Below are 26,407 nucleotides of genomic sequence, written 5' to 3' on the forward strand. Positions count from 1 at the left end.
TTCCGTATTCGCCCTACAACTTTTCGTCCCGTTCCTAGCTACAGGCCGTTCTTGGAGTCTTTGGAGATTGCCGGAGCATTCCTACATCTTTCCTGCTTGTATTTTTATGACTAAACCCCTCGTCGGCTATTCTTTGGCTTATCGTTATTCACGGGTTAGTATCATGTACATTATCTGCTTAGCCCAGCAATCCAAATATGTGACTATCTCTGGGTCAACTCTAGTCTGTGAACGGTCTCACATTTTTTGTATGTTGAACATCCGTCTTGTCCTAGACGACGGAGTTTCTACTTATTTCTCTTTCTCTTTTATATAAGCCAAGAGAAAGGGAAAATATCTGGTTCTATCGACTCAACTTAGTACGTACCAGCCAGCAATCCCCGTGTACGTACAATAATAACATCCACCAAGTCAGGCTAGGCATGATGGAACTGAATATAGAAGGATAAGAAATGAGGGAGGGATGCAGATTGATATCCAAGACCCATGCAAACAAAAATGTACTCCAATCCATCCGTATCCCATGTTGAAGAGGATGCGATCACTTTTGGTGAACAGCTGCAGCACCCGGCAGCTGCCACTCACCCATATCATGAAAAAAAAACTCCGTCCGTTATCGTGTTGAATTATCATAAGACCACTCATGTAAATTTTTTGGGTTCTCAGTTGTTCTCCCCCGGGAGAAACAAATAAAATGAATAATGTTGAATGTTAAAGATTCTCATGCTCAGAAAAAGATCGGAAGAGAGAAGCGCGAGGGTATATTGTTGAGAATGGAAAAGTCATGTTGAATTAAAAACGCTTGAGAGGAAGAAATCGTTGAGAGGTCTTCATTCGTATCGACGTAAAACATTTCGTTGCCTGAGGACTTGCCCAGGCAGGTATCGTTGAGAGGTGTTGAAGATTAGGTGTTGAATTATATGTTTGTATAATAATGCAAGAGTTGCATCAGCAGGTCCTTTTTGTTAAACAGAACATGGCGGATGTTGAGGTGCCTTAGTTCTTTACGGGCTGCTCCGGTATAGTGCCGTTAGTGGTGCCGTTAGTGGTGCCGTTCGTCGTTCCATTCTGAACCTTCGGTTCAGGGTTTTCGCCTGCGAACTCAGCATCAATGTCCTTGACGTTCAAGTCCTTGAACAACTCGAAGAGGTCATAGGTATTGTGGAAATCGTTGTTGACTATGGATATGGTCAGTACGACATACTGAGATTACACTCAAATCACTTACCAATGTTGACGAGGTACCACGAATCCATTACACTCTGGAGCAACTTCCGGCTTGAGCTTGCACTATCATGGCACTTAGCCCAATCTTCACCGAGCTGGTATGCTTCATCCTTCCAGGCCAGGAAACTGACAGTTTCCACGATCGTTGGCTGTACAACCTCGCGTCCAGCAAAGATACCCCACGTCAAAGCATTGGGGCTATCGCGGGTGTTTGTCCGCAATTCCCCGTGCTTTGTCACAGCGTGATAAGTCAGGTCCTCATTTGCTTCAATGCGAGAGATCAACTCGTCAATCAAGTAGGCAGGGATGAGGAGCTCAAGGTACGCCTTCTGGTAGACGAAACCGTTCTTCGGTCCCCATCCATATATAGGATGAGAGGACTTCACACCATTCACTGCGGGTTGGGAATTGATAGTCAAAAAGCCTCGCTTGTTAAGTTCAACGAGTGGATCCTTGATCGCATTTGTCTCGGAAGTGATAGGAGAGTCACTCCAAGGAAGTCGGTCGAGCTGGCCTTCCACGAAACGAACGAAGACATCCGCGAGATCACGAATAGACTTCGGTTCGCCCCATAATTTAATGTTCTGCTCGTTGGTGCCCTTGATTCCTACACCATAGGCATCCAACTCACCAAATGCTGGTGATCTAGAGTCTGTCCAGCGGCCGTTGGGGAATTCGTCCCAGATCTGAGTCCGGGCAATGTACGATGAATTTCGGTTCCGCCAGAAGATAGGACGGACATCCTCTTCTCTCCGGTTCAGACCAAGAGAAGGCCTCCAAGGCAAAGGTCTAGGGATAGGAGTTTCGGCTGTTGGCATGAGTTGTAGGTCTTCAAGGACGAGCTGTGTGGATTGTGCGAGGTTCATTGTGTAGCTATACTACTGTTAATTTCCAAAATGGGCGAACGGGAATTGCGAACTTACAAGTGCAAGTGTTTGATGCCAGAATCAATCAATCTCCTACACATGTCCGCGATTAGGCGTTTACCGATTTGTTTCACGGCAGCGTCATCGTTTTTCACCGGTTCTAAAGCCTCAAGCCAATCGGGGGGAATCCGAGTCTTTGTCCAGTTCGCCCGTCGAATGAAGGCAGCGTATGTCTGGATAGGCATGATTCCGGGGATAATAGGCACAGTAATACCCTTGGCGCGGCATTTTTGAACCCACTGGACGAAGTTGTCTGTATCGTAGAACATTTGGGTGACAACAAAAGTGCTACCAGCATCGACCTTCTCCTTGAGATGGTCGATCAAAAGATCCACATCAGAGTTGTCATCGGCACCTTCGGGGTAGCCTCCAACGCCAATGCAGAAGTGGTTCCCGTATTTCTCCCGAATGTACTTGACCAAGTCCTTTGCGTACCTAAAACCACCGTCCGTGGCCTCCCATGTCTCTTTTTCACGGGGCGGGTCACCGCGCAGAGCGAGAATGTTCGTGCAGCCCGCCTTGTAAGCGGCCTGGAGCGCAGCATCGACCCTCTCCTGGGGCATATCTGTGCATGTGAGGTGCATACATGTTTCCAGGCCGTAGACCGACTGAGCAACATTGACCATCTCACAGGTCAAATCCGACAGCCGACCACCAGCACCCCATGTGACGTCAATGAAAGAGGGACCCAAACCGTGCATACGGTCCATTCTGTCGTACAAATTCTGCACACCTTGGGCTGTCTTGGGAGGAAAGAACTCGAATGAGATACCGATCTTACCGGCGGCCTCATTTTGGGAAAGCTTCTCTGAGACGTGCATTATTGGAGCTGATTATTCTAAACCGAAAACATCAGCAAACAACCAACACTGGACAGGGCCATTATTGAAAATAAAGGCCATTTCACTCACCTCGTGTGTATTAACAGTCTTGGGGAAAGCAGTACGTTTGAGGATACTCAATCTCAACGCAATGGATTAGATTTCCTCGTTCTGCTGACAGGGCAGCTGGCCGGCGAGTTTTTCCTAAGTCGAGTCTGAAGTGCAATCATGCAGATTCAAACCGAATATCAAAAGGTGTATTGTTTTCTTTAAGGCGGCACACACGTAATAGCAGACGAGCAGTCAACAGAGAGAGCCTGCTCCGAGACAAAAGGAATGCAGAAGATGGGGACCCCTCAGGTCCGGAGTTCGGAGGATCTGGCTAGCACGTGTTCTCCCCCGAAATGGAATTACTCCGATGCAAGCAGGGAAAGAAAACAGAAACAACAATGGATTCAATCACTGTGAGGGTGCGGAGAGGTAGAGAGAAGAAGAACAGGGCGGAGGAGGGGAACAGAGGAGGGAAGATGCAGTTGGATCGTCCCGCCCCTCCTTCAGTTACCTCCCCGCCGCCCCTCGCTCTGGTTCCGGACGAAAAAAAAAAAATAGACCGACGGGAAAGTCTTAGGAACTCCTGTACTGCCTCTCTTCCATAGCAACCCAATTGTCATCTTTTCTCTCTTTCGCTTCATTGTCGCACTCTCTAGACCTCGCGCACTAAATTCACGGACGAATCGTCTTAGAAAGGAAAAAAAATCATATACATAGAAACATCGCAAAATGTCGGCCCACCCAGACTACAAGGCATCTCTGCTCCCCCTCCTCATATCCAACAACGTCCTCTCCTTCGGCACCTACACCCTCAAGTCCGGCCGTGAATCGCCCTATTTCTTCACTTCCTCCCTCCTTCACACTGCGCCACTCCTCCGCGCCACCTCCGCCGCCTACGCGAGCGTTCTCTCTGCCCCGCCCTTCGTCACCACCGCCGCCGACGGGACCACAACGCCCAACTTCGACATTGTCTTCGGCCCTGCGTACAAGGGTATCCCCATCTGCGCTGCCGTAGTGAACGAATTGGCCGTTCGTGATGATCTCTCTGCCTCGCCCAAGGGAACATGGAACAACGTTAGCTACTCGTTCAACCGCAAGGAGGCCAAGGCCCATGGCGAGGGTGGAAACATCGTTGGCGCGCCGCTGAAGGGCAAGAGGGTTGTTATTGTCGATGATGTGATTACGGCCGGGACGGCGCTGCGCGAGGCCGTTGGCATTATCGAGAAGGAAGGTGGTATTGTCTCTGGTGTTGTGGTTCTCTTAGATCGGGAGGAGAGGGTTAGTGAAAGCGAGGCGAAGAGTGCTGTCGGTGTCGCACAGAGGGACTTGGGCGAGAAGGTTCCTGTTCGCGCTGTCATTGGTCTTCATGATTTAATTGAAAAACTTGGTGGTGACATTGGGGAAAAGGAGGTTCAAAGGTTGAAGGACTACCAGGCACGCTACGGCGCTCAGTAAATGTGGTCAATTGTTTCTAGGTGGCTGTAATTGACTAATGAATCTGTGAATGAATGATTGCTACATCCAATACATTTAATTCTGCTGTCCGAGTTCACAGCATATCTGGATTCTGGACCAACTGGCCATATCTCTCTCATATTAATCTATGTGCATTCTCGTACTAGTATGAATATATATGTGTATGACTAGCCTTCGAATATACGGTTGATGATCAGGTAAACGGCCACGAAGTTGTGTTTATATTCTAGAACTGGTTGTAATGATACGACGCTAAATATATGTATTTTACTCTAGCAATAGAAAACGCCAGAGCGTCCGACTCAGTTTTACCAAAATATTGCCATATTTGACCGAGCCAATTAATACAATATATAGACTTCACACTCGGTTTAGAATATTGAAGACTATGCGCATTATCCCGTCATAGAGTTATATAATGGCAAGCGGGAGTCATGAATATCGATTGTCACTGGCCTACAAAGCCCGCAAGCCCTCCTGGCAGCTTGGAAGAGAAATCGAAAGCACAGAGAAGAGACTGCATTGAATGAAGTCCTGAGCCATGCGGGAAACTGGTGAGGCTGTCATTTTGAGTGAGCGCCACGACTGCTTCAATGTTTTTCAAAGCGGGCATTTGGCAACACTAGGCATCGAGGCCAATAAACCCGCGATAGCCACCGATTATTGTTTTCGGATATTAATGACCATTTAATGACCATTGGGTTTCCGGTACTCACAGACGCCTTGCGGTAGACTTGACGCAGCGGACAATGGAAGAACTGCTGATATCAGAATGGCAGGTGTGGCAAGGAAAGCTCTGCCGTTCTTGTTAATTCTTTCAATGTTATGTGGAAAAAAAGAGCAGAAAAACAAGGAAATGATAGCGCAGTGGCTGAACTGGGAAGTTTCCGCCATACACCGCATACATGGCGTAGGGTCCGGGTGTTGCAGTTCCCAAGTATTCGGCTGTGGTAACGGCTTTGGAAGACCGGTGAACCGAGGTTTCCATGGCAAACTCAGAGGTTGAGAGAAATATAGTGTCACTGGCTGTCCCCATGCATAATATAGGCTGACGCAACGCGCAATCAGCTTGGGTCTTCCAGGAAGGCAGACCGAAGTGCGTATGGGGCCACGAGCAACAACCCGTACTGGACAGGTGGCCAAAGAGTCGGCTCCTTATACACGAAGTTACATATATTTTCCGTATATATTTTCCAACTCCGATGATCCTCCGAAGACGAGGCAATTGACGGAGTTCGCAAACGCGCGATACGGTTCGTGAGCCAAGTTCTCTCAGAAACATGCATAATGTGATACGTACTTGTGCTGTGAGGGAGCACCAGTATAACAAGTCAGATTTGTGGATCCCCCAGGGCCCAGCACTAATGCATCTGATCTGTAGAGGCAACTATAATCCTGCCATGTGCATATTTATCGAGGCAGAAGCTAGCGACACCTGCTCAATGAATAAGCTAGCTGTTTTCGAAAGGTTGAAAAGTGGGTACAAATCGAGATGCTCAGTCATCCCTTTTGATTCCCTGATAGGATTTCCGAATATGCAGAAACCCATGCTATTGTACGCTTCTGCCTTTTATTGTTGCTGGTCGACGACGTTTGCCGCGTCAGAAACGATGCAGGTCATGTCGAACAAAGAACAGAAAGTATTCATGCATTGCAGGCCGTAAAGGGATACCTCGCCGAGTACGCGACAGAGACCATATTTTCGCTAATAATGACGGCAGTACTGTAGTAATACTGTTGAGCATGCTGAACTCATTAGTCCGCCAGGCGTAGATTTCTGCGTATGGTATAAGCCACCTCGCAGGCCCGTGACCTCCCGACCGCCCCTTCTTGTAAAAGATTGCTTATGTATGCGTTGAGCATTCGAAGAGAGTCTCCAGGTTATTTTTAGATATTGATGACCAGCTGTGTAATGACCAGGTGAAATCGTCCGGCGTCTGGCATTTTGTTGGGTCTTTGGCTTGCTATGTTATTACACCAGCAAAAGGAACTCTTTTCGTGAGCAGGACTGGCTGGGCGTGAAGGCGTACGACTGCTTAACGTTGTTATTGAGGATAGCTCAGGGCTGCTGTCAGAACCACAGTCCTCCCGCCCTTCCCGAATAAACCTGGTGGCAGGATGATATGGCATGGGGCGAATAAGGGAATTATGAGATAGTCGCAGATCGTGGTTTGCCTCTGCGTCAGAATGACACGAAGTCCACTTCTCAGATCCTGGTAGCGATCATGAAGGGGAAGAAACACCGGGGCAAGAAAGGACGAACTCCTTCAACTTTGGAACCCACCCGTGACCAGCGAAGCGGTCTGGGTGGAGCTTCTTTAATCCAGAATTACCCAATCAGACATCGACTTGCCAATTAAGCCTGCGCTAATTCTGGCGCCTTCAACCTTGAATGTGTTACTAATCAGATACCCTGTAATTTACAGACAGATGAAGTCAGTGCGAGTCAGTCCCAACAAATGTCGTGGCACCTGCATTGCATATAACTCAAGCACTGTGCTTTATGACAGCTTTTTCTCAAGTGGCAATTTTCAGGCTATGTAAGAATCTTCAGAGGTCCGTCATGAGGACGAGGCGGGAAAAACAAAATTTTGCAAGAGACGACCTTGGGAAAGATCAAATCGGCCCGACTTTTACGATTCTCCCCATCTGAACTCTACGAAACAAAGTAGCTCCGAGTATTGGCAGACAAGAGCTTTGAATACCTGTCTACTAGCCCGCTTTTACTAATTGGCGTAGATTTCAACGACGTCGAAGTTACCTACCCGCTGAGTTCCCTTGCATGCGTATCGCTAGTAAGTTCTATCAGCCGCCGAGATCCGCTATTGAAACGATCCCGTCAGCCTCGAGTATGAAGTAGATATGAGACATCTAATTCGTAATCTACTATTGTACTCCTCATATTCCTCCAAAATTTGGCAAGTAAGGGGCTCACCTTCGGTTAATCAATCTCTTGGCGGTTGTTGTATCAAGATGTATTAGCTGTCTTGTAATGTTTCTGGACAACACCAAAGAAATCGTGCTCGGCGGCCGATCTATATTGCTTTATCAAACCCTCAGTGACATGCAACAGGTGTCATTTATCGAGAATCTGGGGCTAATAATAGGTGTCATCTACTATTTGTTCACTTCCAGGACCAAAAAGTAATTAGCAACTGCGCCTATTGGTTGTTGCATCGTGCGGTGACAGAAGGCCGCCATCATCTCCTCGGAAAGCATTTTCTGGCTGCATACACGCCGAGGATTCATTCTGATAAATATAGTCTCGGCGATAAGGTTTGGGAAAGGCTTTGACAGTCTCACCGGAAGGCGCGGTTTGCAATTGAGAATATAACCAGCTAACGTTTAAGCCGCAAACCTGACATACTGGTTGTGTTCTGTGGTTTATTTAGCTCGTAAGATATGATATACTGAGTTCACCACCGACTGTTTTCTTTCTGGAAATGGTAACATGTGCGGTGGAAGATAAGCTTACTTTCTCTAGCTTGGTGGTAACTTATTATTCTATGAAGCAACTGAGTGAGCAGCAAGTAATTAAACTTCGATCCGATGCTCTTGAACCCCGTCCATAAGCATGGACAAAGGTATAGTCTGAAACCAAATAAATCATCCAACTACCACCATCAAGGACCAAATGTCAAAAGTAGGCATATGTAAGCTCACGGTGTTCGATATCCTTATAGAAGTGCTGGCATTACCGGTCCCACTGGTACTGATTGTAATAATACAATGATCTCCCGCCTCTGCTGCTCCAACTGACCTGCATGCATTCGACCACCGGTGGATATTGCTTCGCGTCTCCAGTCTACTGCAGCTATCCCTTCCTACAATAATCTTTCCTCTGTGCGATAGCCCAATGGGCCTGTCAGCTTTCTCCTTTCGGCTCGCCGATACCACACGAGTCATCATGGATGGGTCGGTGGCTGGTCCTCCGGCAAAGAGACTGCAGTTCCCACAGCTGGAGACATAGCAGTGACTCCATTTCGCCTGATAATGCCAAGTAAGTCGCCAATTATGTTCGTATCCTGTTGAATTACTGTCAGTCAGGTCGGGAAAGATTTTCGTTTCTTTTCTCCTTAAAGAAGATATCGATCCCTCGCGGTCCCTACTTCCCATCAGCATACCGCAGCTAATAATGCTTTCACTCGGGCCATAGATTACATCTTTTCCTGCATCTCGTCGGAAATATTCGCGGGCATATGGTTTTCCTTTTGTGTTCCCCTCCCTCCATTTCCTTTTATTCCCTCACTGCCGCTGCTACACCTTCGTCTCAGAGCTTTCTACCTTGCCTTCACCTTCAGCTGCCCGTCCCTTCACATCAGCATTGGGATACTGTCTGATTGAAAGATATCAGTGGGAGAACGTTTATACGGCTCACTCAAATCAAGCACTTGAGCTGGACTCTTGCTCGCCATTGATCTTTCATATCGTCATTACGGCTTGAGACTCATGCCGGCTTTCTGAGTCTCGCACTATCTGTTGCCGTCAACTATGAAGTGGGGGACTACAAGCTCGTTGCTTGCATTGTTTGCAGTGACCGTGACAGGCTGGCCCTACGAGGAGTCCTTAGTTGACTACAACCTTAATGTAAACAAAGATGCCGCTACGCCAGCAGACTATTTTGCACCAGAATGGCCAAATCACAAGTATACGCCCTCGCCAAAAAATTGGAGATTTCCGTTCTATACGCTTTTCCTTGACCGTTTTGTTAACGGTGACCCTACCAACGACAATATAAACGGGTCCCTATTCGAACATGACCTGAACTCGAACCAAATGCGGCATGGTGGTGATGCGCAAGGCTTGGTTGACACACTCGACTATCTCCAAGGAATGGGCATTAAGGTTCTATGCTGCACCCCACCACTTACAGCTCTTTATTTCCTTTTCTAACCGCTGTTTGTGTAGGGAATTTATCTCGCAGGTACTATTCTCATGAACCAGCCCTGGGGTTCGGACGGCTACTCGATTTTGGATACCACGCTGCTGGACCAGCACTACGGCACAATACAGACGTGGAGAGATGCGATTTCAGAAATCCATAAGCGTGACATGTACGTGTTATTTGATAACACAATTGCAACGTAAGTCTACCAAAATCATCCACGCCCAGCTGCTCCAATGCTAATTGAAACCCCAAGTATGGGTGATTTGATTGGTTTCAAAGGTTACTTGAATGTTACGACTCCGTTTTCCGTCAAAGAGCACGAATCCCTCTGGAAGAGCGAGCGCCGCTACGTTGATTTCGATATCGGAAATACGTACAATGAGACTTGCAACTACCCTCGATTCTGGAATGAAACTGGCTACCCGATTGACAGCGATGTTCGCGATAGGCTTCAAGGCTGCTACGATAGCGATTTCGACCAATACGGTGACAGAGAAGCCTTTGGTGTATATCCAGATTGGGAGCGACAGCTGGCAAAGTTTGCATCAGTTCAGGACCGCCTTCGTGAATGGCACCCCAGTGTTCGCGAGAGATTGATTAGACATAGCTGTATGATAATCAAGGCTCTTGATATTGATGGTTTCCGGTATGACAAAGCCACACAAGCTACTGTCGATGCCCTCGGAGACATGTCAAGTGCCTATCGAGAGTGTGCTCGCGACGTCGGCAAGGACAATTTCTTCTTACCCGGTGAAATTACTGGTGGGAACAACTTCGGCTCAATTTACCTTGGGCGCGGGAGACAGCCCGACCAGTATCCAGACTCAACAATGGATTCAATGGCAATGAACAACGAGTCTGATCACCAGTACTTTCTTCGCGAGGAGGGTTTACAAGCGCTTGATAGCGCCGCCTTCCATTATTCAACCTACCGATCTCTTACCCGATTTCTCGGGCTCGACGGCAATCTTGCTGCAGGTTACGATGTACCAGTCGATTGGACGGATTCTTGGAACCTGATGGTGTTGACCAACGACATGGTGAATGCAAATACGGGAAAATTTGACCCACGACATATGTACGGTGCGACAAATCAGGATGTTTTCCGGTGGCCAGCTTTAGAGCAAGGTATTGAACGACAGCTCTTGGCAATGTTCATTACTACTCTTCACCTCCCTGGTATTCCGATCCTATTGTGGGGTGAAGAACAAGGATTCTATATTCTAGATGCTACCGCAAACAACTATGTTTACGGCCGGCAGGCAATGTCACCAGCTACCGCTTGGAAGACACACGGTTGCTTCGCTTTGAACGCAGATCAGTACCACAACTGGCCCATCAGCAAAGGACGGGAAGGTTGCCATGATGATACTGTCGTCTATGACCATCGTGATCCATCTCACCCTATCCGAAATGTCATCAAGCACATGTACCAACTACGAAAAGATTACCAGGTGCTGAACGACGGATATTCGGTCCAGAAACTGTCCAATCAAACACGGGATATCTATTACCCTGGCTCCAACGGCACGGCTACTGAGGTTGGGATGTGGTCAATCCTGAGAGACTCAGTTTACAAGATCCAAAAGTTGGACAATGATCAGCCAGTATGGTTGGTATACCAGAATGACAACAAGACGGTGGATTACAAGTTCGATTGCCGTAGGAATGGCTCGGCCTTGATCTCTCCATTCGACTCGGATACGACTGTTGTTAATCTCTTCTACCCGCACGATGAGTATAAGTTGAAGGACAGTCCCAAGAAACTCGCCCTCAATGGCTCCAAAGAATTCAATGGATGTCTTGATAGCATGACCTTGAAGCCGTTTGAATTCAAGGCCTTCGTTCCCAAAGGGAGCTTCGTGAAGCCTCTACCTATGGTTACCAAAATCACCCCCGGGCATGACCAACCAATTATCTCCAAAGTTGGATATGGCGAGGCGGAAGACATAGATTTGAGTATCTACTTCTCCACGGAGATGGACTGCAACTCTGTGACAAGGTCCATCGCGCTAAACTCTACAACGGAGTCTGGCAAGAAAGCTTCCATCGACAGAAACAGCGTCGACTGCAAGAAAATAGATACAAGCGAGACGCAATGGACTGCTCAGCTTCCCAGCACCTGGGTTTGGACTTCAAAGCTGACTGGAGTTTACAACGGGATTCATCGCCTAACTGTAAACAAACCTGAGAGCAGAGCCGGAGACTCAACAGGTGCCGTCGATCACTTTCTCATTCGCGTTGGTCAGACAGACAACCCGATGGTTTCCACTGCGGCCAATTATTCCACGAGCCTACTGCAGCAACATGACAACGGTACACTTTACATCCGACACAGGGCTGCCGGTGCTGACAGATACCGTTATTCCACCAATTGGGGAACCTCTTTTTCAGATTGGCGGGAATATAAAGGTGGCGAGGATGTCATCGAAGAACTCCCTTGGTCTGGAACTGACAAGCAAAAGTGGAAAGGAAATCACGTACGCGTTGAATACTGGAGCAAATTGACCGGTAGTAGCAGCTATGTGCAGGAAGGTGATTATGGTACCCATCATCCAAGGCGCTTCCCTCATCTCTTCTTCAACGGGCCGTACAACCAGTATGGATACGACGCCGGGTTGGATAACGAAGTCAAGCAGGACAGCGATGGGTACTGGAAGTACAGGTTGCGGGTGGAATATCCGGCGCAGGGACAATTCAACGTCTGGGGAATGAACCCAGATGGGCAACCCGACCAGAGCTATGTGTTTGGTGACGTTGACTCTGACGGCGTCCTGGACCGCATGCCACCTTCCTCGCTGAGCGATCTTTCTATCAATGTCACCGACAGACCCCCATCGCCCTACCTGAACTGGGATCTCTGGGTTGATGACGGCACAATGAGAATTAATTTCATGCCGACAGGATCAAGGACCACCCAGATAGTCATTTACTTCTTGCTCTGGTTCGTGCCATTGATTACCGCTGCCGGGGTTGTATACGCGTTCATGAAATCATTCTACCAAGTCAAGTTCAACCAGGTTGGGATCAGTGAGAAAAAGTCTCTGTTCCCCATATTCGCCGGCAATTCCTCATCAACGAATCCTTTGATGAAGTTGGCCAACAAGTCAGGGTTTCTCCAAAGTACTCCTGCATTCGGGCCCGGGGCCTCAAACAGGCGAAGTGTCCTCATCGCCACAATGGAGTATGACATCGAAGACTGGGGAATCAAAATCAAAATTGGTGGCCTTGGTGTTATGGCACAGCTAATGGGGAAGAACCTTGGGCACCAAGATCTCATCTGGGTTGTGCCGTGTGTTGGGGGAGTGGACTATCCCGAGGATCAATCAGGGGAACCAATGTTCGTGACGGTCCTTGGAAATACATATGAAGTAAAGGTTCAGTACCATGTACTGAACAACATCACCTATGTTCTCTTGGACGCGCCCGTTTTCCGCCAACAATCAAAGTCTGAGCCCTACCCAGCTCGCATGGATGACCTCGATAGCGCAATCTACTATTCTGCTTGGAATCAGTGCATCGCCGAGACAATCAAACGCTTCCCCGTCGACCTATATCATATTAATGATTACCACGGTTCTATCGCGCCACTGTACCTTCTTCCTCAAACAGTTCCGGTCTGTCTCTCACTCCACAATGCGGAGTTCCAGGGTCTCTGGCCCATGCGCACTCAAAAGGAAAGAGACGAAGTTTGTTCAGTCTTTAATCTTGAAGTTGATACTGCTAGACGCTATGTCCAGTTCGGTGAGGTCTTCAATATGCTCCATGCCGGTGCAAGCTATCTACGTGTTCATCAACAAGGATTTGGTGCTGTCGGGGTCTCACGGAAATACGGCAAACGTTCTTATGCCCGTTATCCCATCTTTTGGGGTCTTAAGAAAGTTGGAAATCTCCCTAATCCCGACCCCTCCGACACTGCCGAATGGAACAAGGAACGTCCCAATGATGGTGAAATACAGGTCGACCAGAACTATGAGGCAAACAGAGGAGAACTAAAACGTCAAGCGCAAGAATGGGCTGGACTTGAACAGAACCCGAACGCAGATCTACTGGTCTTTGTGGGACGATGGTCGATGCAAAAGGGAGTTGATCTGATAGCGGATGTCATGCCTGCTGTTCTGGAGGCTCGTCCAAATGTTCAACTGATCTGTATTGGCCCAGTCATTGACCTTTACGGAAAGTTCGCGGCCCTTAAGCTTGACCGCATGATGCAGGTCTACCCTGGGCGCGTGTTCTCAAAGCCCGAGTTTACAGCACTACCACCATACATATTCTCCGGAGCCGAGTTTGCTTTGATCCCATCCCGTGACGAACCTTTTGGGTTGGTAGCCGTCGAATTTGGTCGCAAAGGAGCCCTAGGAATTGGCGCCCGCGTTGGTGGTCTTGGTCAAATGCCAGGTTGGTGGTATAATGTTGAATCCACAACTACTGCTCACCTGCTCCATCAATTCAAACTTGCCATTGGAAGTGCTCTGAACTCTAAAACTCAAGTTAGGGCGAAGATGCGTGCAAGGTCTGCGAAGCAACGTTTCCCTGTTGCCCAATGGGTTGAGGATTTGGAAATCCTACAGTCAACGGCGATGCGTGTTCACAGTAAGAGTGCAGCCAAATCAAACGTCCAGCCCTACACTCCTTCTGGAAACAACACACCCAACGAGATGATGACGCCCACAATTGGATCTACTGGCAATGTCACCCCAACTGGAGCACAGACACCCCCACTTGCTCACTCACGATCGGGGAGCTATTCGAACATTAACAGATTAAGTGCTTATGGGCCTCAGCAGCGGAATACCATTATCTACAGCAGGGACCCAAGTCCTGGGGGTGAGGACCAGCCAAGACCTGGATTTGCTCGACACTTATCACTCGGTGTGAGGGCTGGACCTGGACATCTTATGCGTCGTGGTCGACGCAGGTTGAGGAGAAATAGCCGCCCTGGGGCTGATGAGAATGGTAACGTCTCCATGACCGAGGAGAGCAGCGACGACGATATCATCCCAAGTTTCTATGGAGAAGACGAGTACACGCTTACCCCCGAACAAGCGGAGGAAGTACGACGAGGAGAAATGGCGGCGCCGCAACAAGACCAAGGCCATGGTTCGGTGAGGGACTTCTTCTCTCGGAGACACTCAAGCCAGAGTTCAATCCCATCCCATGCTATTCTTTCTCCAGGAAGCTCAACGACCTTCGATGGCGATGATGGCGCTGTCCAAAATGCGCCGGCTTTAACAGAGCCCGGAAATCGTCTCAGCTGTTCCTCTGTCCTTTCCGTTGACTCGGTCGTGGGCGAGAAGAAAGATTACAAGCTACAAAAAGTTGATCCAACATTCACGGATAGTACCGGCGAGTTTTACAGGGCTTTTGAAGCCAAATTGGAAAAGCTCAACGGCTCAAATTCGGTGTCGCAGCTCTGCATCGAAGAATATCTTGAGAAGAGCGAGAAGAAATGGTTCGACAGATTCCGTGATGCGAGACTTGGGCGCAACCAGTCACCCTCCTCGAAGTTCCGCAGTAAATATGGAGGGCCCTCCCCTATGGCGACGGTCTCGAATGATGAGGTCGGTTCGCGTGAAAGTGGAAGCCCGGGTAGGAGACCAGATGAATTTTGTCTTGGAAATGATTACGTCCCACCCTCTGGACTCAGAAAATGGATGCAAGTTCGAGTTTTCGATTGGCCAATTTATTCGTTTATACTCGGCCTCGGGCAAATTATTGCAGCAAACTCCTACCAAATCACATTGCTGACCGGAGAGGTTGGACAAACACCCGAGAAGCTCTATGGAATCGCAACGGTCTACCTAGTGAGCTCTATTGTCTGGTGGTTCCTCTTCCGCTTCTGCAAATCCGTTGTGGTGCTAGCCCTACCATGGTTTTTCTATGGCCTTGCTTTTGTCCTTATTGGAGTCGCACATTACGAGAGTAATGGATTTTCTCGAGCATGGATTCAGAATGTTGGTGCCGGAGTATATGCCGCAGCATCAGCCAGTGGTTCCTTGTTCTTCGCCCTTAACTTTGGAGACGAAAATGGTGCCCCTGTCAAGGAATGGGTGTGGCGTGCATGCATTATTCAGGGTACTCAACAAGCCTACATCATCGGCCTCTGGTACTGGGGAACATCTATATCCCAAGCGGTCGCCAGGGGAGTTCCAAATGTCCAAGCACATGTTACGGAAACATGGAGAATGACGTACGTTACTCGTCTTCACAACCCCAAAACTCCTCATGATGCTTTACTAACACTCTATTATAGTGCTATCTGCATGCCAATTGCTGTATTCCTTTGGGTTCTTGGCCTTCTGTTGTTCTTTGGCCTACCAAACTACTACCGCCAGACTCCTGGCAAAGTTCCATCCTTTTATAAGTCCGTTTCCCGACGCAAGATTATATTGTGGAACTTCGTCGTTGTTATCCTACAAAATTTCTTCCTCAGTGCACCCTATGGTCGAAACTGGAGTTGTAAGTGCCTTCAAACCCACCAGGATTTCCTACGAATTGCTAACACGATTCAGTCCTCTGGAGCTCCGTCCACGCCGAAAATTGGCAGGTTGGTCTCTTGGTTATTGCTTTCTTCGGCATCGCTTGGGTAGCTATTCTGTTCATATTTGGTCGTCTGTCCAAATCACACAGCTGGATTCTCCCCGTCTTCGCATGTGGTCTTGGTGCACCTCGATGGGCCCAAATATGGTGGGGCGTTTCCGGAATGGGCCTGTTTCTACCTTGGGCTGGTAGCTACACCTCCGGGGCACTTGCGTCTCGCAGTCTCTGGCTATGGCTAGGCATCCTAGATTCCCTCCAGGGCCTCGGATTCGGCATGATCCTGCTCCAAACTTTGACCCGAATGCACATTTGCTTCACTCTGCTAGCATCCCAAGTTCTTGGTTCCATTGCAACCATCTGCGCTAGGGCATTCGCGCCCAACAACATCGGTCCGGGTCCGATCTCGCCGGACGTGACAGCTGGAGCTAGCTCTGTGGCTAACGCGTGGTTCTGGATCGCCATATTCTTTCAGTTGTTGATTTGGTACGTTTTGTCTAACTGTCCTCATTGAGTGAAACATATGCTAATCTGCATAACAGTGCTGGCTTCCTTATGTTCTTCCGGAAAGAACAGCTAACGAAGCCATGAAGCGCATGTCAACCCCGCCACCACAGCTTCACCCATATATCCTCGACAAAAAGATAAAGCAACCTTGAGGGAAATAAATCACAAGCCCCTTGTACACTACTCGGATCGGTTCAACTGACAATACATCCATCGTATCGTCAAGACAAGCTCTATCGGTTCACCACCCCGCTGATATATCTAATAACCTTACGTACTTTCCCGCATATTTCTTGAATATTCCTTTTCGCCCCGGCCTTCACTGGGGACAATGACTACGGCACGAGTCAGTACCTAATGATCTGGATGCTAATATAGTCGGTCTATTTATCTCCCTACCTAATTACTGGACTACCCGCCACGACATGTACGAATTGTGGACAAAAGATGTATTTAATGCTTGACTGACTGTGCTTTTGAAACCATTTACCCTTGCGTTTCACATACATGTCGAAAATTTGTTTTTGTTTTTCTGAGACTTTGTTTTTTTTGTTTTATTTTCGTTGCTTATGTTTGAGCCTTATCGGACTGAAAATAATAATTGTGATAACGACATCCTATCGAATAAATATAAAGTTCTAGATCACTATAATAACAATCGGCCATCATTGCTTTGCTGACTATGTGGTTGAACCCCTTTTCTACAATCTAGGGGAACCATGCGTCGTCCTTGGCCTCCGTACCACTATAGACTCTATGGCTTATGGTGCTCTGATCGCGCTGTTGTCCAAACAGTTATAGGGCCGCATACTACATGGTATACACCGACCCTTCCTGATTGCCTACTGATCCCCGACACAACCTGCTCCATCCTCTCTCAATTCAGTCTTCGCCGGAGACACGCCCCCCGCCCCAAGGTAACCCGGATATCAGGCATGATATCATGGCTGGCACGCAACCAATCCTCCCGTACAGGCTGGACATGGGCGTGATAACCGTCCGGACTGGTCTATCTGATAGCCGTATCACGAACAGCAGAGGTGTTAAACTGAATCTTACCCATCGTTTGCGTAGAGGCACGGTTTTCTTTGATATCACCAGTGGAGCGTACTTGCCTGTAAGTGAGTTTTTGAACACCAGCATTTAGCAGTCTCCTTTCTCCGGTTCCAAGGATACGGGGAATCGGCGGCCATACGTGGCTTGACCGGCATGAAGAGATAAAGTCATTCAATGAGTCTTATAAAGTCTTTTTTTGACTGCTATCTGGTATATTTATTCATGGGTAAGTTAACGGATAGATAAGATAAATCAACGCCTGAGAACCAGTTCGTCCCATAGGACGAAATGCCATAAATTCCAAGAATAGGGACGGAAAAAAGAAAAGGAGAGTTCAGGATCCTTTATGCAGCCCCCTACTTCGCACATGTCACATATCAAATCATTATACTTGCAAGATAGAAGTAAAAAGGGAAAGAATGGAGTATGATATAGAGATTACCACTCCAGAGGCTCACCCTTGACATCACCCCGATTCGTTTTCGGCACAGGAGCAGCCTCGACCATGGTCGGTCCACCACGACGGCCGCGCTTAAGGTACGCCTTGCCGTCGAGCCAAGGAGTCTCGAGCGTCCGCTTGGTCTCGAACTTTTTGATCTTATCCCCCATCTGGAGGGTTAGGCCGATATCATCGAGACCGTTGATGAGACAGTGCTTGCGGAACCCATCAACGTCAAAAGAGGCAAGCGTATTACCAGATGCGTCCTTGACCTCCTGGTTAACGAGGTCGATCTCGACTTCGCGGCCGGCGCGGGCCTCGTCCGCGATCTTGGAAAGCTTGTCGGAGTCGGAGACAACAACGGGGAGCATGCCGTTCTTAAACGTGTTGTTGAAGAAGATATCAGCAAAGGAGGGAGCGATGATACACTTGATGCCGAAGTCGAGGAGCGCCCAGGGGGCGTGTTCACGGGAGGAACCGCAGCCGAAGTTGGGACCAGTGACGACGAGAATCTTGGAGTTGCGGTAGATACCCTGGTTGAGGACGAAGTCGGGGTCTTCCTCGCCGTTCTTGTAACGGAGTTCATAAAATAGGGCTGTGCCGAGACCGGTACGCTTGATGGTTTTGAGGAATTGCTTAGGGATGATAGCATCAGTGTCAACGTTGCTGCGGTCCATGGCTGCTGCAATTCCCTTCAGGGTTGTGAATTTGGGGAGGCCGGCGGAAGAAGAGGTGGGTGCGGAGGTGTTGGTGTGGGGTTGGTCGTCTGCGGGTTGGTCAAGGATGTGGTCCAGCTCCTCCTCCGTGTCAACTTCCTCGGCTTCAGGCCTGATGTCGAGCTTTGGCTGAACCTTGCCAAGGCGTGGGCTCTCGGGGAAGTGCTCACGAACATCGGCAAGCTTACCAACAATGGCGGCGCTGGCAGCCATTGCCGGGGACATCAGGTGTGTACGGCCACCGTAACCCTGGCGACCCTCGAAGTTACGGTTGGATGTGGAGGCGCAACGTTCCTGAGGGGAAAGGATGTCGGGGTTCATACCCAAGCACATGGAGCATCCAGCCTCACGCCACTCGAAACCGGCATCGACAAAGATCTTGTCGAGGCCTTCAGATTCGGCCTGCTGCTTCACAAGACCAGAACCTGGGACAACCATGGCTCGCTTGATGTTAGCAGCAACTTGCTTGCCTCGTACCACCTTGGCGGCGGCACGCAAATCCTCAATACGCGAGTTGGTGCAGGAACCGATGAAGACCTTGTCGACCACGACATCCTTCATGGGGGTGCCGGCAGTCAGGCCCATGTACTCGAGAGCCCGCTTACACGCGAGCTTGCGGGCCTCGTCCTCGAAATCGTCCGGGCCAGGGACAACACCGGTGATAGGGACCACGTCCTGAGGAGATGTACCCCAGGAAATTGTGGGGACAATGTCCTTGGCATCGACCAAAACAGTCTTGTCGTAAACAGCATCATCGTCGGAAGCCAAGCTAGACCAGTAGTTGACGGCCTTTTTCCATTCAGCGCTGTCGTACTTGGGGGCCAGAGGACGGCCCTTCAGGTACTCAAAAGTGGTCTCGTCAGGTGCGACCATGCCAGCACGCGCACCACCCTCGATGGACATGTTGCACATTGACATTCGAGCCTCGATGCTCAGCCCACGGATGACTGAACCACAGAACTCAATGACACATCCTGTGCCACCTGCAGTTCCGATCAAACCGATAATATGAAGAACGACGTCCTTTGATGTAACACCAGCAGGAAGTTCGCCGTCAACCTGGATGCGCATGTTCTTGCTGCGCCGGGTGATAAGGGTCTGCGTGGCGAGGACGTGTTCGACTTCACTGGTACCAATACCGAAAGCGAGAGCTCCAAAGGCACCGTGAGTGGAGGTGTGACTGTCACCGCAGACAACGGTCGTTCCGGGGAGAGTGAACCCCTGCTCGGGGCCAATAACGTGAACGATACCCTGACGCTTATCACCCATGCCAAAATATGTCAGACCGAAGTCTTTTACATTCTCTTCGAGGGTAGAGCATTGCAGACGTGAGTCGTTCTCCTCAATGAATTCCTCAACGTTCTTGAAGTTTTTTCGCGATGTGGTAGGGATGTTCTAGGAGGAAGGACTGTCAGTTCTGAGCCAGTGGAAGGAGAGATGAGGGAGTCTACATACGTGGTCGACAGTAACGAGCGTGCAATCCGGCCTGCGGACTTTACGGCTCGCATTTTTTAGGCCCTCGAAGGCTTGCTGTTCAAATTAGTTAGTGGCAAGAAAGAAGAGGCGACACGGTAGGCGGCCTGCGGAGAACAGCGCAAAACTTACTGGAGAGGTCACTTCGTGGACCAGATGTCTATCTGCAGGAAAGTTAGTTTTAAGAGATCATGTAGGATAGGCTTACGTGCAAACATACCGATATAAAGTAGGATCGTGCCATCCTCTTGCTCATTCACGATATGAGCATCCAAGACCTTGTCATACAAGGTCTTGGGTTTCCGGTCAGCACCAGGCATGAGAGGCGATATAGAACAGCGGGTTCAATGAGCAGATTGGGAAAGAAAGTCGCGGGTTGAAAGGAGTAGGGTGTATCCAAGGAAGAACTGGGGGTCAGAATATGATGTTGAAGACAAGCACGGAAGCTCCCAAGGGATTTAAGAATCTTCTGAGATCGCGATGTCGCTGGCCACAGCATCGAGGGGCTCTTCAAAGGGCCCGATCTCGGGGTGGTAAGAATCATTGTTCTGTTTCCAATTGGTAGATCGTGGGCCCACATGCTCCGATGGCCGGCCTGGCAGGCGGCCTGAAGCGCTTTGTCACGGAGTTTGTCCAATGGCCTGAAGGCCATCGGTGTAATCAGAGCCTTCTGTTTGGTTCAATAGAGAAACGTCCTGGAATTGTGCATATTCCTGGTTTCATTGTACAAGGAACGGCATAGAGGCCCAGACCCCTCAACATAAGCCGAACTCGCAGCGAGTGAAAATATTCCTGCGCGGGGTATACATTACCCAACCTGGAGTACGGGACTCTCGGGACATATGTGGGGACGGTCAGTGCTTCCCTGTCTTGTCCCCCCGGGGCCGGAGAAAGCATTACTTTTTCCAGCATAGTTTGATATTGATAGCTGACGTAGGTATAGAAATTATTGTAGTGGGAATCTTTTTTCTGTCGCAATTGATATAAAATCGTACACGCATACTCAGTCCATGAAGGGACATTTGTCAAGCATTACGCTGTTCAGTTGAAGAAACAACGAACAATGATAGCAAAAACCACAGTACCAACATGATACTATATCCCAAAAGTTCTTTCAACTGTATGCAACGCCCAAAATTACAGTTCAAGATGTACGCTGGACTCGCAACAAGAAAATCACTGAGATGTAAGCCCCTTGACCGGCGGTGGCACGGCCACTTTGCTACCAAAACCAACCCAAGGACTTATAACTCCGCTCAACTTAGGATCTGTGCCAACCATGTTGTGCGGGAAACCCATGTCCAAAGGCCGAACACTTTCAAGGTACTCCACTTGTTCCGGCGTCAACTTGATTTTAAGCGACTGGATGTTATCTTGAAGATGTTCGACTTTGCGACCTCCGACAATAGGGAACACGTTTGGGACCTTCTGAAGGACATAGGCCAAGGCAATGGCCGTGACAGACTCAATTCCATGCTCCGCGGCCACCTTAGCTAAAGCCTCGCTCATCCTGGCCTCATCCGATGATTGCTCGCCGGCACCCAGCATAGAACGCAGTCCCTCGCCCTTCTTGCGGCGCTCTTCCAGAGCCTTTGCGGTTTGGAACTTGCCACTGCCTAACACGTCCCAAGGTGCAAGGGCCATGCCGAAATGCAGCGCCATGGGGATAATATCTCTTTCAAAGTCGCGAAGCATCACGTTCCAACGGCCTTGGTAAACGCTAAAAGGTGTCTTCCCGTGTGCACGGGCATAGGTGTTCGCTGCACTCACCACCCAGGCTGGGGTGTCCGAGATGCCCAGGTATAGTACCTTTCCCTGCTCAACCACAGTATGGAGGCTGTCCATAAGCTCCTCAATAGAGGTTGTGTAATCCCACCAATGGACATAGAGGACATCGATCCAGTCAGTCTGAAGCTTTTGGAGGGAATCCCGCAGACTCATTTTCAACGAGCGCTTATGGTTGCCGCAACAGTTGGGGGCATTGCCCTTGCCCAGTTCATAGGACCTGTAGTCTGTTGTGAACTTCGTAGCGATCACCATCCTATCGCGATTGTTCCGGGAGGCCATCCATTCACCCAGCCAGGTTTCCGATTGTTCGCTTTGGTAATTATTGGCGGTGTCGATAAAGTTGCCGCCAGCTTCGACGAAGGCATCCAAAAGCTTGAAGGATGAATCTTTGTCCATTGACCCCATCATACTAGACCAGGCATCCCCAATGGACATGGCGCCGAGCTGGAGAGGCGACACGCGGATCCCGGCCGTTGAGGAGAGCACTCGGGGGCGGCCGAGTTCGGTTCGAGGCTCGGGGGCGGGTTTCAAGAAGTCAGACATGATATCAATAGATCAGTAGTTAGTTTGAATATGAGTTTCGATAATAGAAGGAGATCTCTTCCCTCGTTCCTCATAGGAACAGTTGGGGGTATTTATACGCAGTTGGCGATGGTACCTCAATTTTACATCATTGGGTATCCGCTGACCATTTTTGGTCATCTCGGTGGTCCTCATAATTTTTATTGCTTACCCACACGGCCCTTAGGTGTCGGGGATACAATTGCTCAAAATTGTGCTGAGTGCTGACGGTTCGCTGGTAAGCTTGAGTGGGCGACGGACTTAGTGGAGTCGCGGCTGCGGAGATCCCGATCCCCAGTCAGCAGTCGGCGTTAACTGTTAAACAGCCGCAGCTTAGCCTGCTATAGCTTATCGAAAACATAAGGTAGTGAGAAATATTGATGATAGAATTTCATCGGTGGTCTATAAATATTCGTGCTCGTACAATAGTGATGATACTATGTAAGAATGCGGGGCTCATTCGCAAGCTATAAAATAAAACCGAACGTCCTGTTATCCGATGGAAACACTAACAATGCGAGGCAATGACGCACGAACAGACCGAAAAGCCCACATACAATCTGAACCGCCACCATGCTTAATGCTAGTCGATCTTCTCTCATAGGTCCCATCCATATTAGCCACAGGTTTAGAATGGTCAGGTTGCTCGATTCGATAATCTGACCCCTATCGTTCTTCGTTATTCGCGCCAGGCGAAGTCGGTGCAGCAGTTCTAGAACAATTGCAATCAACTTTGATGGGGGTGCCTCCCATTCAGTCACTGAGGCATCCAAAAGCCCACTCTTCGCATCGAACCTCGGGAGTCTATGCCGAGGGCAAGGAATCAGGTGAAATACCTGTGGGCACGAGTAAATGAAGTTGAAAATCTGCGGGACGAATAAGAGCAGCAAAGTTTTGCTAAAATGGCCTAGTATCCCGACGACAACAAAGACCATCCCCGCAAAGTAACAGTATGTGTCTCCCACGAATACCTTTGAAGGATACCAATTATGGCAGAGAAGAGCCAACGAAACTCCGACGAACGGAAGTAAAAAGTAGAGGGAGAAAAGGTGAGAGTCGGTAGCAGGGTGTCGGAACGGTGTAATAAGGTAAAGCACGTCGTTAAGCATCAATAGGAGCGCAATCACAAGCGACTGGGCTACCTCAATGCCGTTGATTCCCGCCAACATATTAATCGAATTTGGGCAGAAGATCGCAACTGCACCCATGTAGACGTAGTACAAGAAACCAAGATCGAGGAACGGCCCAAGATACGGCTGCAGAGGCACTGGGACAACAACATGGGTGACACCAAAGTCTACAAAGTAGACCATAAGCATTGGAATGGCACCGAAAGCCGGAATGAGGACTTTGTGTCTCCATCGAATGTCGAGAAGATCATCGCCAAGCCCAAGAATAACAATACATTGGAGCGATAGGAGACCAGAAAGATATGAAGCAAGCTAATGGGTTTTTCGTCAGCAAATCATGCCAGTACTGGACCAAAACCGAACAAATAAGATTCTAAGGATACGAACCCGATCGTGAGGGAACCTGTGCAGTGTCCGGCCTGTCTCTACATGGTGATCCTCAAGTACAATGTCGCGATTGCCGCCACCCGATGTGGCTGCGACGATGTCCTTATAGAAGGCAAAGGGAATGAAGAAGATGAGAACCAAAAGATAAACAACCGCGCAAACAGCGCCCATGGTTTCCGGTCTACATCGAGTCAACTCAGTATAAGCCCGCGCAGTGCTACAAATGCCTGAATGCGACAGCGCCAATGGCAGGGGGAAACATACATGACTGGCCGAGTTGGTTTGGCCATATCCTTCCCGCTCAAACCTGCTCGAATAAAGACAGGCCCAAGCCATCTTACCATACTGAAGGTCACGGAAAATGCTATCCCACTGAATGCGATGGCCGGGACCAATGGCGCACCCTCTCCCTCGAAAGTATTGACCAGGACGCCAAGGCAGGCACCGGCTAGAACCAAGAGACTCCAGGTCTCCCGGTGGGAAAGCGAGTTTGGTGTTGCGAGCGTCATTTTTGCAAAGCAGTGAAATCCAGCATCCCAGCTTCAGTCCCCTGGCAATTTCAGGGAGCGTGGTTGAGATTTCGTCGCTGCAATCTGGCCTCAAGACAAATCAACAACGGAAAAGAGTATACGAAAAATACGCGAATTACGTCGCGGCCTCTCATTCTGCCGCGCGAACACTCCGCAGCGCTGTGGGGCGGTCAGCCGTGCCACAAGCTCGCTCACATAATCCTCGCGGACATCCAATCCGGATTCGGTCTGTCACGACCTCGTAGTACGCGTCCAGGTTGTATGTCTTGCAGGGTCCAGATCATCCGATTGGGATCCTGAGTCGGCCAGATATGTCTGCCGGGTTTTCCGATTTCGATTCTGGTCACCGTGATTTGGTGACCGTGACCAAGTTCAACTTCTATGGCAATCGCATAGTTACAGCTTCATCAGACCACCGCATGAAGGTCTGGGACCAAAAGGACGGTGAATGGCAGTTGACTGACACCTGGAGGGCACATGATGCGGAGATTCGTGATGTAAGCAGTGTCTGCGCTGGCTATCCCCATGTCAGTTTGGGCTTTCTGACCTCTGTAGGCAACCTGGAATGGGCCTTTCACAGGCCAGCATATTGGCAGTGTGGGTGAGGACATGAAATTAAAAATATGGCAGGAAGATGTCACTCAGCCTCCAAACTCCGGTCGGCGTTTCAGGTCTATCTTTCGTCTGATGGCGCCACAACGACACCCATACGTCTCGGTTGACTTCCGCAACATTGACCTGGAAACCTGGCTTGCTGTAATAACACGCGATGGCTTCTTGAGGATCATGGAGCCGGTCAGTCCGGACTCGCTTGCGGACTGGCAACCCGTCGACGAATTTCGGGTTTGCACCGCACCCCAAAGGGGAGAGGAGACAAGCTTCAAAGTGCAGTTTCACCACGACCCTACAGACACCACTCACTCCATTTTGCCCTCCTGGGACCGCAAAAGCTTGTCGCTTGTCGTTGCAGCTATGGACAGCGTGAAAATCTTTCGCACTGATGCAAACCGTCGTTTCTACCATGCGATAGAATTATCTGGGCATGGGGGCTTGGTTAGAGACATTTCGTGGGCCAATGGCTCAGTCCGGGGTTATGATCTCATTGCCAGTGGGTGTAAGGACGGCTTTGTCCGAGTTTTCGAGGTCTATACTTCTCTTTCCTCTAGCACTTCCCGAGACTCCGACCGACATCACACACAATCTTCAGCCGCATCTCAGTCTTCCCGTACAACAGCACAATCAGGAATAGGCTCTGCTCTTGCAAGTCGTGCGCCTATGTCCATAAACAACAGACCCGCAACTGGCGACTCCCAATTCAAACATACTTTCAAGGAAGTCGCATGCATCGACAGCAAGCATCTCGACGTATGGCAGGTCGGATTTTCCTATGCTGGTCAGTTCATCGAATTTGTTCATACTTCTGTATTTATTGTTGCGATCGCTCTAACCATCATGTAGGTGATTGCCTCATTTCTTCAGGTGATGATGGCGTTGTTAGGTTCTGGAAGAAGGCTTTATCTGGGGAATGGCTTGAGTATGCAGAGACGGAAATGACTGACCAGGAAAACAAATGAACACACTCCCCAGCTCTGCCTCAGCTCATGCACCAGAGCTCCAGGCGCTATCCTTGGTGAGGCTACAGGAGATCGGATCTGGGCAATTGGCGACTATGAATGTCTAACGGGTCCAAGTGCCTAACCTGCGTCCCTTCCTACCTTTCGAATTTTTTTGTTTTATAGACAGTGATACCCATTATATCCGACTCGTATTTGGTATTTACGCCTTTCTGTCTCGCGCATAGCTAGGTTGCTTTTTCTCGTTCTCGAGTACCTATTGTTTAAGTCCCACGCCATCGTTCCTTCCTATCTTGGACGAGCAGTATCATCAACCACTG

The 26,407-nt window shown here is 49.3% G+C and overlaps 8 protein-coding genes across 8 annotated transcripts; 4 read left to right on the forward strand and 4 right to left on the reverse strand.

Annotated features, from left to right (window-relative positions):
• Positions 1-996: 996 nt before the first annotated feature.
• On the reverse strand, positions 997-2,974 carry ASPSYDRAFT_151136 (methylenetetrahydrofolate reductase (NAD(P)H) MET13; the record flags this gene model as incomplete). The annotated part of the gene is made up of 3 exons (XM_040842072.1): positions 997-1,178; positions 1,229-2,100; positions 2,151-2,974. The coding sequence occupies 3 exons, from the start codon at positions 2,972-2,974 to the stop codon at positions 997-999; spliced, it is 1,878 nt and encodes a 625-aa protein (XP_040702296.1).
• A 780-nt stretch (positions 2,975-3,754) lies between these two features.
• On the forward strand, positions 3,755-4,480 carry ASPSYDRAFT_151556 (orotate phosphoribosyltransferase; the record flags this gene model as incomplete). Its single annotated transcript, XM_040842108.1, has 1 exon — positions 3,755-4,480. The coding sequence occupies one exon, from the start codon at positions 3,755-3,757 to the stop codon at positions 4,478-4,480; it is 726 nt and encodes a 241-aa protein (XP_040702297.1).
• A 1,024-nt stretch (positions 4,481-5,504) lies between these two features.
• Positions 5,505-6,446, forward strand: ASPSYDRAFT_950478 (uncharacterized protein). The gene is made up of 2 exons (XM_040853072.1): positions 5,505-5,749; positions 5,802-6,446. Exons 1-2 carry the CDS (start codon positions 5,604-5,606, stop codon positions 6,163-6,165), a joined length of 510 nt encoding a protein of 169 aa, XP_040702298.1. The 5' UTR covers positions 5,505-5,603; the 3' UTR covers positions 6,166-6,446.
• A 2,546-nt stretch (positions 6,447-8,992) lies between these two features.
• Positions 8,993-16,517, forward strand: ags2 (alpha-1,3-glucan synthase Ags2; the record flags this gene model as incomplete). The annotated part of the gene is made up of 6 exons (XM_040852137.1): positions 8,993-9,346; positions 9,410-9,585; positions 9,643-15,579; positions 15,643-15,848; positions 15,902-16,412; positions 16,469-16,517. The coding sequence occupies 6 exons, from the start codon at positions 8,993-8,995 to the stop codon at positions 16,515-16,517; spliced, it is 7,233 nt and encodes a 2,410-aa protein (XP_040702299.1).
• A 1,138-nt stretch (positions 16,518-17,655) lies between these two features.
• Positions 17,656-20,620, reverse strand: luA (3-isopropylmalate dehydratase LEU1). The gene is made up of 4 exons (XM_040850428.1): positions 20,338-20,620; positions 20,250-20,281; positions 20,100-20,174; positions 17,656-20,039 (listed from the first exon to the last, which is right to left on the reverse strand). The coding sequence occupies exons 1-4, from the start codon at positions 20,435-20,437 to the stop codon at positions 17,928-17,930; spliced, it is 2,319 nt and encodes a 772-aa protein (XP_040702300.1). The 5' UTR covers positions 20,438-20,620; the 3' UTR covers positions 17,656-17,927.
• A 333-nt stretch (positions 20,621-20,953) lies between these two features.
• Positions 20,954-22,776, reverse strand: ASPSYDRAFT_44856 (aldo/keto reductase). Its single transcript, XM_040846918.1, has one exon. It carries the CDS (start codon positions 22,446-22,448, stop codon positions 21,294-21,296), a length of 1,155 nt encoding a protein of 384 aa, XP_040702301.1. The 5' UTR covers positions 22,449-22,776; the 3' UTR covers positions 20,954-21,293.
• Positions 22,777-22,933: 157 nt separating this feature from the next.
• On the reverse strand, positions 22,934-24,492 carry ASPSYDRAFT_152257 (UDP-N-acetylglucosamine--dolichyl-phosphate N-acetylglucosaminephosphotransferase; the record flags this gene model as incomplete). The annotated part of the gene is made up of 3 exons (XM_040842172.1): positions 22,934-23,908; positions 23,984-24,164; positions 24,248-24,492. 3 exons carry the CDS (start codon positions 24,490-24,492, stop codon positions 22,934-22,936), a joined length of 1,401 nt encoding a protein of 466 aa, XP_040702302.1.
• Positions 24,493-24,824: 332 nt separating this feature from the next.
• Positions 24,825-26,087, forward strand: ASPSYDRAFT_57795 (putative nuclear pore protein (SEH1); the record flags this gene model as incomplete). Its single annotated transcript, XM_040849429.1, has 3 exons — positions 24,825-25,010; positions 25,069-25,906; positions 25,972-26,087. The coding sequence occupies 3 exons, from the start codon at positions 24,825-24,827 to the stop codon at positions 26,085-26,087; spliced, it is 1,140 nt and encodes a 379-aa protein (XP_040702303.1).
• Between the last annotated feature and the right edge of the window lie 320 nt (positions 26,088-26,407).

The sequence above is a fragment of the Aspergillus sydowii genome (genome assembly GCF_001890705.1).
Source record: "Aspergillus sydowii CBS 593.65 unplaced genomic scaffold ASPSYscaffold_5, whole genome shotgun sequence".
NCBI classification, from domain to species: domain Eukaryota; kingdom Fungi; phylum Ascomycota; class Eurotiomycetes; order Eurotiales; family Aspergillaceae; genus Aspergillus; species Aspergillus sydowii.